The 13157-nt window shown below is 34.1% G+C and overlaps 1 protein-coding gene across 3 annotated transcripts in view; it reads left to right on the forward strand.

The window, feature by feature from the left end:
- LOC149805587 (uncharacterized) overlaps window positions 1–13157 on the forward strand; it is a 228397-nt gene that overhangs the window by 154265 nt on the left and 60975 nt on the right. For all 3 annotated transcript variants that reach the window (XM_089950221.1, XM_089950222.1, XM_089950223.1), the window contains exon 6: window positions 9153–9368. In XM_089950221.1, coding sequence (XP_089806347.1) covers window positions 9153–9368 — 216 coding nt within the window. The remainder of the gene's footprint in view (window positions 1–9152; window positions 9369–13157) is intronic.

A 13157-nucleotide genomic window follows, 5' to 3' on the forward strand; every position in this document is an offset into this window, starting at 1 on the left:
AGCTGCTGAGCTGTATGGCTACCCTAATTCAATGAATGATATCCCAAGCCCTGTATTTGGTAGCACCTCAGCGCTGGGCACAGAATTTTTCATGCTCCACAGTTACAAGATTCATATAGAACATGACACAAGACAATTTGCCTATGAATGAAAATGCATTTTTTTTTACAAAGCAAATATGTTGACTGCAAGATTGTTATGTTAGTACTTTGTGTCGTTAAATGTTACCTACATGCACTTGCTTAGATTAGTATCAAAGTGGAAGTAATTAAGATAATCCTTAAGTCTAATAAGAGCTTGTGTGGTGTCTGCAGGAAGAAAAAAGTTTTACCATGTAATGGAGATTGTAAGGAACATTGCAGGAAATCTTGGGGTCTGATACTATAAGCCGAGGTTGATGTGTAATCAACCATGCAAATGTATTAATAAACTGATGTTCCCCAGAAGTATTATCAGTAGGCATGGCACTTCGTTGCCATCTTTTGTCTAATTTGATATGTGATGTCACTGACCAGTTCTCCAAATTATTGATTACAAAGAATTACAGGTCCTTCTTCGAACAGAGAGTGATCCTGAACACACAAAAATTCAATATCTTCACCTCTTATATTCTGTTCATAGTTCATGTTTGGTAAATTCCTTTACTGTTCATGTTCATTAACTTCCTTTTTTTCCCTGGAGTTAAATTGGGGCAAAGTTCAATAAAATAAATTGTTGTCTCTTCAACTAAACTGATATAAATTTACACAGAATCAAAAAAGCAGGATTTGCAAATACACCGCTCCCTCGATAACTCGCGCACAACGGGGTCCAAAAACATCGACCGCACTAAAAACAAGGGCGCGAGTTACTGAGGGACCTATAAAAAAACTAATAAAGAGATGGAGATCGACAGAGAGAGGCGAAGGGGGGGGTTGCATTGTTAAATACTCGTTTTATAATCGTGCTGAAAATAACTGTGAATAAATATTTCTTTATAAAGGTGTTGTTCGTTTTTCTTTATAAATTATCTTTAATTTCTGGATAAAGTATCTTGAAAAGATCGTAAAAACAAACATTATTCCACGAGGTATCAGTACTCTTAACATGTGTATCGCTAAACACATTGCGTATTACGTCACTGCTTTTTGTGTTGATTCGGATACATTCTAGTTTTATTGTTTGTTCAAAATGAATCAAGATTTCTTTTATCAAAAAGATAAACATTCACATCGAAAAACTACAACATCGAAACTTGTGTTGCTCTAAAAAAAAATCTGCTATCACTAGATAGATAGATAGAGTAAAATGTAAAAAAATAAATTCACAAAGATAACCCATTACCAACCATGAATTTAATGGGTCTAAACGTCAGACACGTAAAAATAAAAAAAAAATAAAAAAAATTATTTAAATACAAATACGCGAGTGAGAATACAACAATATTTGCTGGGCAATTGTCTAATAGCGGTAGAGCTTTCTCCTCTAAGCCCCTGGATCGCAGGTGGTTTTTGACGGCGGGGACAAACATCTTAGAAAACCACTCCGTAAATATTGTTGCAGTCATCCATGCATTTCCACTATTTCTATATACAAATGGAAGGCTGTCCATATTCGTGTGATGAAAACAATGGGGAGACTTGTATTTGCCAACACGTAATGGTTTCATTTTATGTGTGCCAGTTTTGTTAACACAAAACAAAAGTGTTAATCTTTCTTTGTTCAGCTTGAAACCCTCCTTTTTGTGTGTATTATCTCTGGTAGCTAGAGTTTTGTCTGGCATCATCCGATAGCACAGACCAGCCTCATCACAATTATAAACTTGGTCGTCTGTATATCCATCACGGGTCAGTATCTCTCGGAGTTGGTTGGGATAACTAGATGCGGCCGCCTGATTTGCTGAGCATATCTCTCCCGACAACGAATTTTGTTTTATTCCATGTCAGCGCTGGAATCTCCAAAGCCATCCATGGCTTGCCATGAAATCTGAATCAGTATCCATAGTTTTGGCCATTTTCTCTGCCCGGGCCTTGAGAATTGTTCCCGAAATCGGAACACCTTGTTCACATTGCTGTGTGAACCAGGTGTACACAGCATCATCTAATTCTGTGTCGTTTGCAGTGCGTGCCCGTTTCCGTTTAAATCCATCATCAGAATCAACTTCATGCAAATAATCCCAAAATTTCTACTCATCCTTGAGCCAACCTCTGAGTGTCGACTCGGAAAGTTTAAGTTCACTACAAACTTTTGATCCTGATTCACCATTACAAACCCTCTCTATGACAGTAAGCTTTTCATTCACCAAGTACGCCTTTCGCTTGATTCCCTTGCTCTCCATGATCACATTTACAAATGATTAGGATAAATTACTGATTAATATATACTTTAATGACAATAAGTACATACTATTTGAAACCATGTTCGATTGGTCCAATTAAATTAATTGATGTTGAGACACGATATTGACCACAAGAGTCTATGCATGTAGGATTTGCATTCCTTTGAACTTTTGTATTGTACGTCTTTTACCTGATTTGATACAAAAGATCGACTTAACGTGATAAAACAAAGCAGGTCTATTTTAATTGATTTTTACAATGCAACAAACACTTCCCCAAGTCGTCGATCAAAATGCAGCCGGCACTTAATTAGGTTCTCACAGATGTGCTCGTGGGCATCAATGTGACAGTCAATTGACTCTTTTCATGTTTGAATAGAAGAGAACATGCAACGATTATACTGCTTACACTGCAACACAACGAAAAGATTAAAACACTAATTTCCCCTGACAAGACATATTTAATTAGTGTTCATTTCATTCAGTGTTGCCACCTGTTAGCATTTACTATATAATTCATTGATCACTGTTTCGCCGTATACATATACAGTATTATTATTTACAGTGAACTGAGAAAATATTTTTTCCAATGAAATCTAACAAGATATGTGTTTCCTTATTAAAACCTGAAAATTTCACGATGTTGATTCTAACTTTTCGGGCACTAACCGCCATTTTCGACGATAAAATGGACGATACATCAAGGTTTCATTCACCAGTTCTGATCAAGATTTTCTTCATTTTTTAAAAATATTTTCTTTTTAAAAAAACAGGATCCATGCCGGACACCGCGTTATAAGCGGGTTCGCGAGTTATCAGGGCGCGAGTTATCGAGGGAGCGGTGTATTGTAATGTGCTGTAATTTTTCAGGACAAAGGGAGATAACTCTTTATGTACATTTCATCAGCACGCTATTTATGACATCATTTATTTATGTATATTATGAGCTCTAACCTCATAAACTTTTCCCGAATAAAATAGATTTTCAGGTGCACCATGTGGCTATATTTAATACAGTATTTTGTCCTCAGAATATTAACAGATAACAAGACTACTTTTTTGATGGGGATTGTGGTCTTCTTAACAAGTTAAGATTTTGTGTTAGTTTTTGACAGTCCTAATAAGTCAAACTTAAAACGTAAGCTACTTTTTTAGACATTCAATTTTTTAACATTTCAAGATAGACACAAGAGTAGGCTTACCACAGACTGTGAAAGTCCCTCAAGTGATTCTGGACTTTCAAGTTATTGATGTTCAGAGTCAGCTTGTTTGTTTCAGACCTTATGGGACTTACTTTACTAATATGGTATCCATATTTGCATGGGCAAGTCTATATTTTCAGACAACAGGAGCGATGTAGTTCATTGTCTTCTACAAGCTCCAATTAATTCCCTATATTACCATAACTTGCATCCATTTGAACCCAGGAAAATAAGAATTAAACTGCTTTACTTTTTCAGTTGGTTAAATTTTGAGTGAAAAATATTAAAACAGGACATTGGATACAAAAAACAGTTTTTACTTTCTATGTTTATGTAGTCCTAGGAATTTTGTCTCATCACTAAAATTGGACTTTTCCAGGAACCAGAAAAGGACAATGAGCAGGCTCACTGTTTACATTGAAAACATATTTGGTTTGAAATATGAACAAGTTGACAGTATTAGGACCCCCCCCCCCCCCAAGCAATGTTCAGGTTATAAACTATAAATAACAAACTTTTGTTTATTTCTTATATCCTATATGCTTTCATTGTTAAAATGGTATGGAGGTATACTACTGTTGGGTGTGTAGTAATTTAGTCTTGTATGTTTTATGTTGGAATATATGATAAGCAGCTTTCTTTTAAAATCATCATCAAATTGTTGTACAGGAGTTGTGTTGTACAGGAGTTGTGTTGTACTTTATGACTTTAATAAGATGATAAACAAGAACAGGATTGTATAAAATAGAAGTTTGGGATTATAAAAAAAAAAGAAATTGACTTGCTGATGTGCCATGACTATAAATATGGAGATTACATTCTTGATTTAGAAATTCTAAAAGTTGAAAATGTTAATTAAAAAAAAACTTGAATTTTATGGTAGACGTTGCAATAATATCTTTAAAAGCCCTTCCTTTACTTGTAATAATAGTTTCAAACTGGAATCTGATGAATTTTGAATAGTAAATGCGTTATAAAATGGATGATTGATGTGTTCTGTGCCAACAACACCATTGGATTCCTATAATTTATTTGCTTGAAACATTACAAGAACTATGGCCTTTTATTTCCCACCTTCTTTGGCTTTTCTGCAGCACATATTTTTAACTATTGATGAGTTTATACCTAATTTGATAATGCTCCTCGGCACTGATCAGACCTTAAGTTGGTCTCATTTCCAGCATTCCATGACCTCATATGGGAGTTGTGGCACCTGATTTTCATACTGACTTGGTTTCTGCTGCATAACTTTATTAAGCTCTGTTGGATTTCAAACAAATTTGAACTGCAGCTTTGTTGTTGATAAGACCCAGAATGAATTAAATTTAAAGTATTCCTTCTTATTATTTTGAAAAGTTATGGACCCAGATTGCATGTTTTTAGCATCGCATACCACAGCATAATTTTTACTATAGAAGGTTGAATTTAATTTAAATATGCCATGCACCTTGATTCAGACAAGACATTGAATGAGTTGAATATCAAGTATTCTGTGTCATCGTTCAGATTCGTTTGGTTCCTGAATGCCCTTTCTCTCCAAACTTTGATTTTCAGCTGACATGCTTCATTCTACTGTCCTCCCATGCAAATTGTCATGATATGGGCCCTTTACGATCAACCAATTGCTGATAAATCTAGTTGTTATGCAGTAAATATAAGATCCATCATTAGTAGAGAAAAACTGCCTTTTGAGTACCATTATAAATATATACTAAAAGGGACCTATCATAAAGCGCAACATTTTATGAACCCTTTACTTAAAAATTTGCATACCATGTATACATTTTTAAGTTGGATCAGATTGCAACTGCACAAACCCAGATCTGCCATCACATATTGTGCAGGCAGATCTGTGGTTATACAGTTTGTTAGAACTAATCAGTAGAACAAACAGTATTACAGTGCAGATCAGGATCTATTTTGTTTGCAGTTGGACATGACTTGTAAATGAGTATATACATTAATAGATACAAATCAATAAAAGACAAAATTGAGTTGTCTGTTCAGTTTTCTTTATAGACAGATTTTACTGTAGTTTCAGTTTGGTCTGTCACGATCTCCATACACGAATCGAGTATGCTGCATTATACAATATTTGACATAATTTTAACACCAGTTCTAATAACTCACAGAAGAAGTGCAATATGTGGGTATGTGTCCTAATATCAGAATGCTATATGTGACCTAAGCAGCAGCTTAAAACCTGCCTAGAACATCCCTGGTTTTAAAAATTTAAAGTCCCTGTTGTGAATACTTGTTGATTCCCAATACCTTACCTTTGAGTGTTAAATACCTAGTAAATCTATAATGTATTTCTGTTCATCATGACAATGGAGGGGGGTAAGAGAGTTAAAGTTCAAAAAATGTACCCAACTAATTGTTTTTAAGTACACTGGGTAAGTATTACATCATTTACAGCACCACAGTAATGTAATATCTTTTGTTGAATATCAAAAAGCAACAACAGAAAGAACAAGTTGGAGCTGTGCAAAACTTGCAATAATTTATTTGGGTTACAGGTATTGGGAAAAATTGTCTTTTGATTTGTAATCAGAACAAGCTAGATAGCTTCATTTTATTTGTAGCAGGATATTCTAATGGCTTCTATGGATGAAGTAGAATATATTCCTTGCTTGCTTACACTTTCAAGTCTTAATGTGCCTTAAATAAATTATGTCACCTGACCATCCCTATTTTCCATTGCTGACCCTAGCACTTTTATCTTTCACAGCACAAAAAATTAAAGAAAATTGTTTTTTCTCAATTCCCGAAATTGATTTGTGCATCTGATTGAGCTGATTTTAATTGATTACTTGAAGTGCTTAGTACATTATACATACTAATCATTATAATATACATCATGGTTAAATAGATTAATAAATTTTGAAAATTTAAAAAATAAATCCTGAAACTGATTTGTGTAAATTGAGCCAGCTTAGCCAAGTACTTGAAGCACTTAGTACATTTTATTTATTTATTTATTTATTTATATTTATTTATATATATATATATATATATATATATATATATATATATATATATATATATATATATATATATATATATATATATATATATATATATAATGTTTTGTTGGTTTTGGGTTTTTGTTTTGTTGATTAGTCTGGTTCCCGGAGTGGAATTAAATAGTATATTAGCAAGTTGGGAGTCAAAGTAGCCAGAAACTAGACTATCTATTGATATACCACCAAACAAGATTCCTTTTTTTTTTCTCCCAAAACTAGCGACATTTGTTTCATGAGACAATCACTTACATCAAAATTCAATTTTGTATTGCAATATTGATGTCATGATTTCATTGAAAGTAAGAGTGAAACTTCTTATCATCCTTAAGGACATCTCTAAGTGCCAGTTCTGAAATTCTCTGAAAATCGCTTGCCCACAATGGTCCATGTTTGCGAAACCAAGCTCTTTATTTTATGAAGTATTCATTTCACTTGGTTGCCTTGCTATCTTTGATCACAGTTATGAAAGAGTTGGTTAGTTTAAGGTAGTTTATGTTACATACACAATAAAATTTATAACAGTGATCGATTGATCAGCTGAAGTGAGTTTACCCAACATAGGACCAGGGCCGCTAGATTTTAAGTATGTAGGATTTGCATGCCTTTTAACTTTTCTTGTAATCCACCTCTTTTTAATTTAAAAGACATAATAAACATGATAATACAAAGGAGGCCAGCTTTTAATTCAGTGCAACAATGCAACAAATACTTCCACAAGTCAGTTATCAAAACATGGTCGACACTTAATTAGTTAAGAGAAATGCTTGCGGACATAGCTGTTACGGTAGATTGACACATTTTATGTTTTAATAGATACTGCATTTATGATGATTATGCTTAAGTGGAACTAAAATATAGAATTAAAACACAAATTTCATTTAATAAAAATTATTTAATTGGCATTTAAATATTAATGTACTGCCTACACTAGTTGTAAGTGACATTTTCATTGATCAAAATTTCCTTGACTATCTATAATTGCCGTGTACTAAAAATGTTGTTTGGAAAGAAAATATAACCAATTATATAACTTCTTATTAAAATTTTATCATTTCAAAATGTTAATTAAAGTTTCCAGGTCATATTTACCGTTTTTGACCACAAAATGAGCGATATATCAAGGTTTCAGTTACCAACTTTGATCAAGATTTATTTCAAGTTCAAGAAATAGGGATAAATGGGGGGGGGGGGTATTTTTTGGTTTTAAAAAAATGAGATTCACACCTGACCCCACATTAAAGTGAGTTTGCGAGTTATCATGCCACAAGTTATCAAGGGAGTGGTATATCCACATTTTTTGTGAGTTGTGTTTATTTATTGGGCATTGTACAAATAGAACCATTATAAACCCAATAATTACCACATGAATATAAATGCCAACAATTACCACACTAATATAATATTAAACTTGATAATTACCACACCTTTAACTATTAAATGTTAAGAGTATGAGAACACAGGATTAGAAAATGACCTTAAGAGTGTAAATCCTTTTTAAGTTTTAAAGATCCATATCAGATTTAAATAATAATTCCAACAAATTTGCAACAAAAGTTCCAAATGAATATGTTCACTTGGCAGTTGACAGCAAGTCCCACATCATTTGGCAACAATACAATTTTCCCTAGGGCAGTGACAGTGTTAATTAAGGTATGACCATGTTCAACTCAGTTCCTGTGTGCTGGTTGTTTTTCTGAAGAAATCTTTCACCACAGCTGGAGCTGTCAAATCACATCAGCTTTGAGACTGCCATTTAATTTTTGGCTCTTTTCCTTGACTTTTCATAACTTTGGAGTAATTTCTGGTAATTCTTTTGATTATAATTTCTACATAATTCATAACAGAGACAATGTATATATATCAGAGACAGCCCAAAGTAAAAACTAGTCATGGCCTCCAATGAAGAAAGGTTTTCTCAGCATATTGGATGAATATGTCACCAAGTAATCAATATTTTTCCACTTGTATGACTTTTTTAAATCCATATGAAAGCTATTATAGTGTCAGAAAGACACACGTTTATCAAAGTCTGCATGACAGAGATCACACTAAGCATGAATTTCACCTTGAGATTACAGCCTTTCAGGTTTATTGTTATTGATAGAGATTTACAAGTACCACATTATGATTGCATGTCTGGATAAGGAAATGGACCAACAAAATTAATTGGATTTACCATCAAATAGCCTTATACCTTGCCCAGATTCATGGAATTTATTTTGCCATGTCTTGAACACTATTAAAATGTTTTTAATGCCATTTATCAAAGTAACAGATAATAAAAAAAGATGTCCCTGAAGAGTCTTTTGGCCATTACCACTGAATGTATATCTGTCCTGAAGTCATATGGTTTATTTTCTGTACAGTATGCCATCTATTGCTTTTGTATCTTTTGTGAAGCTAAACAATAGCGACTACTCACTCCTTCTCTTGCTAGGTTTTATCAATAGCCAAATGCAGTTTATTTGCTTTATCAATCAATACTGCACCAGTATCTTGAATAACTGTTAATCTTACCCAGAGACACGCATACAGGTAAGGCTGTTATCTGTAATCCTAGGTGAATTTGAAAGCTTCCTGTGCTTACCTGACCATTTCTCTTCACAGGTACTACAGCAAGAAATTGAGTCCCACTCTCGCATTGTCTCTGCAGTGTTAAAACTTAGCGAACGTCTTCAGAAGGATGATGATGCATTTGAACGTGAAGCTCAGCGTGACAGCGTGGAGTTGTCTGCCCTCAACCTTGAACGTCGCTGGCACACCATCTGGTTAAAGTCCTTAGAGTGGCAGTGTCGTCTGGAGGATGCTATCAACAGAAGAAAGGTAGACTGAGTCATTTTTTACTCTTATTATGTTCTAGGCACAGTTTGTGTGTTGCATTTTGACAATGATGGTAGCACCAAGAACAAGATAATGTTTATTCACAAGTCAAAAGCAGGATGAGCTGGATTGTAGGTTTCCAGCAGCTTTTTGTCATATGTCCCCCAAATTTGACCCAGTGTGTGCCATCCTTGACAGGCTTTTCATTTGGAAAATGTCTAAAAATATGCCTATGACTTTGCTTTAGTGGTGCCAGAAATGGTTAAGAGTTGCTAAAGATAATTAAAACTGTAAGATGGCAATGAATATCCATTTTAAATTAATGTATCTGGCAAAGAAAACATTCAGGGTTTGGTGGTTCTCAACCAAGTTGCAATGTTACGTCCTTAACAGCTGCTGTTGTAATATATTTTTGAGGTTAAAGTCACACCTACAGCAGGGAAAATATGGTTAAATTAATAACATATGCATGTAATGAATAATTTATTAACTTGAAAAGGAAAGTAATTCAGAATACATTGCTATTTATTATAATAAATGCTGGTTGATAAGAATTGAACACAGAGGTTATAGGAGAGCAAGATCCAGTAGGATATTTTCATGCTGCAGCTCTTTCAGGGTTAAGCAGATATTCAGACATGTTCATGTTATTGCAGTAATGTAAGTGTCCAAGGAAAATATCATAGTACATTGCAGATGGAAAAATTTGTCCAAGCAAATAAGGTTATGATATTTATTTAACATTACTAGTGCATTATGTGCTACATTGTACTATCGTCCTTTATCCCTTTAAAATGCTGTGTCCCTCAGATTTGGAGGGTGGGGGACAATTGTCCTCCCCATGGGATCTTGGATGCAACATGATTGTATGTCATTGCGTCATTCACAGAGAATGCATAGTGTTCTGTTCAACTCTTTCTATACATCTGCCCATATATTTTGTTCCACAAATTGAGTATTTATGTTGAGACAAGTTCAGAATTGATGTTACTGTGACTTAGTATTGGATCACTGATTCATAGGGCAATTCATGGGGCTTTTAAAACAATGATGCTTTAATTAGTGCTCTTCTGGGCATGTCAACTTATTAGTTTCTTATATAACTTTACCAATGGTACTGGCAGCAATGCCTCTCTCAGTGGCAGTGGCAGCAATGCTAAAATCATGAATTGAAGTTTTATGTTAAAGTTTGCACAAGGCAGATACAAGGGGGATATATTAGCATATAAATGCAAGAGAGACACAAGTTTCTTTGTAGTGCTTGTCAATATAAAGATTTAAAGATGAAAGAAAAATGGGTCAGTGTGTGATTTTAGCTGTAAGGCCAGGAGAACCTAGAATCCAGCCAGTACCTTTCTTAAATATTGATATTGTTAACACATTAACCTCTAGTGACGAGTTAACATGGCAGGAGGTAGTAGCCTACTGCCGAGCTTTGTAGCGTCAAGGTCATGCATGATACACTAAAATGTGTGGTATTATAGAAGGGTAGACAGATGCAGCTCTACAATGATACCATATAATCTGGAAGTTCTTGTTGCACTACAAAATACTGAGAGAAAAACCTCATTTTTTGGACCTGATTTTTTTCCCACTCAAAATTCGCCCATGATCAGAATCCGATTTTGTGTCAGGATTTTAGACTTTTTGGTCTCAGATCTAAGGCAGACCGGTATGAACTGGAAACAGACAGTAAGATGGGCATTTGGAATGATGATTGGTCTCGACACCAACTTTTACCATTCTGCTCATGCGCGAGCCAAATAGCCAATGAAAAACGATGTTTCTAACACAACTAGGCATTAGGTTATTGGAAAATCACCTGGAAGTTGATGTATTAGGATGTATTCAGAAATAGCTAATGACAGAAATCTCCAGGGGTTAATGTGTTAACTTCTCATAATCCACTTTACAATTTTAACCAAATGTTTAGGTGCATTCTGACAGGAAGAGATTCAGATTTCTAGACATAATGCTGATCCACCATCAGAAATGGCCACCATTACTAAAAATAAAACATTTTATATGATTTCTTCTCAGAATCCACTTGATCAATTTTATTCCAGTTTTGTAAAGGTCATTCTGGCATGAAGGATTACCAGATTAGTACAATTATTGCAGAGGCATTTTAAAATGTGCTTGCCATTACTAAACATAAAACAATATAAATGACTTCTTCTCATACATGACTGAAAACAATTTTGATAAACTTTTATTGAAAGTATTTTTGTACAGACTGCCTTTAAATATAACTTATCTTGCTAAAAATAGAAAAACTTTTAAATGACTTCTTGAAAACCACTCAGCAGATGGACTTTATTTGACAGAAGGCATCATGCCATACAGGACAATATTTGACAGAAGGCATCCTGGCATCAAGGACTTTAAAGGCTCCACACTCAAACAGGAATGCCATTACTAAGAATAATAAAACCTTTGCATTGTTTCTTTACAAAAGATGTTGACAGAAGTTAACTTGATCTGACAGAAAGCATCCTGGAATAAATGGCTTCCAGGTCTGTACAAATGAGGCTGATCTGCCATCATTTTGTTTGCTGTTAGTAAACATGTACAAACATGGAAATAACATAATCTAAAGAAAAAATATATAACAAACAGAATTTAACCAAATTTGACAGCTTTCAATATTTTTTATGTAACCTATGCTGTTGTGCCATAAATTACATGTAATATACAAAAATGGAGCAACCTTGAAAGAATTGCCCTTATATGAGATGCAGTCATCAACATTGTTGAAAATTTCAATAAAACCAACTGATCCAGAATTCTTCATTCCCCCTTGCATTATATATTTGTCATCAGGTAAGCTCATAGGTCCACCTGTGTCTCTTGTTCTAAAATCAGGCATTCAGTGGCTACATTTGTCAAGATTGTTTTGTATTGTTGAAATAGTATTGTTCTTTTCTTTTGAATTAGTATATCTGATATATGTTGATTATATTGATGGAGAAAGAAATTATTGTGAACAAGACAATACTATTGTGAACTAGACTACACCAATGTGTCAGTGAGATATACGTTTTTTTTTTTTTAAAGATCATAAAACTGAATTATAGCATGCAGTGGTCTACATGAATTGATATTGATTTGCACTATAACCAAACATACAGCCCACATGCAAACAGAGCTTTTGTAAATGTTGTTGATATTATTAGAACAACCGCCAGGTTACTATGTAAATGCAGTGTTGTGACTTGGAATAGATTAAATGATCCAGTCTATATTAAGAAGAAACTCACATGGCTTTCTCAACACCCAGCACAACTAAAGTCGCCCCCCCCCCCAAAAAAAAATCAGTTTTACCATCTGTACCCGCTTACAAGTCTATCCCAAGTGCAAACAACTGATCTAATATACAAGCAGACCAGGGGCTGTGATGTTTGTTCTAATGATTACTCCTAACAAAATGCACAGGCTTAGATTATGCATTAGCAGATCTGGGTTGGACTGGAGGTGAATACATAGGGCAGTTTACTGATTCATTTGGCATGTCAGTACAAATCATGCATCATATTTGGAAGAGTCTTACACAGTTTTTGTTGGAGTCAATAAGTATTTTATTTGAAAGTTTCATGAAATAATACTTTTTATGTTCAGTATTTGCTAGATTACATTTGATGAACAAAATGGAATTGCAAGATTTATGAACTGAAAACTGGGATCAGAATTCATTCACTTGACTTTAGTAAAGAAAGAATCAATTCTAGAATGGTTGGAGCAACACTGAAAATTTGTTTTGATTAATTATATCATTGAAACTTTCGTATGTCT

This window comes from Sinohyriopsis cumingii, chromosome 2 (genome assembly GCF_028554795.1).
Source record: "Sinohyriopsis cumingii isolate HCF-2022 chromosome 2, ASM2855479v2, whole genome shotgun sequence".
Classification (NCBI taxonomy): domain Eukaryota; kingdom Metazoa; phylum Mollusca; class Bivalvia; order Unionida; family Unionidae; genus Sinohyriopsis; species Sinohyriopsis cumingii.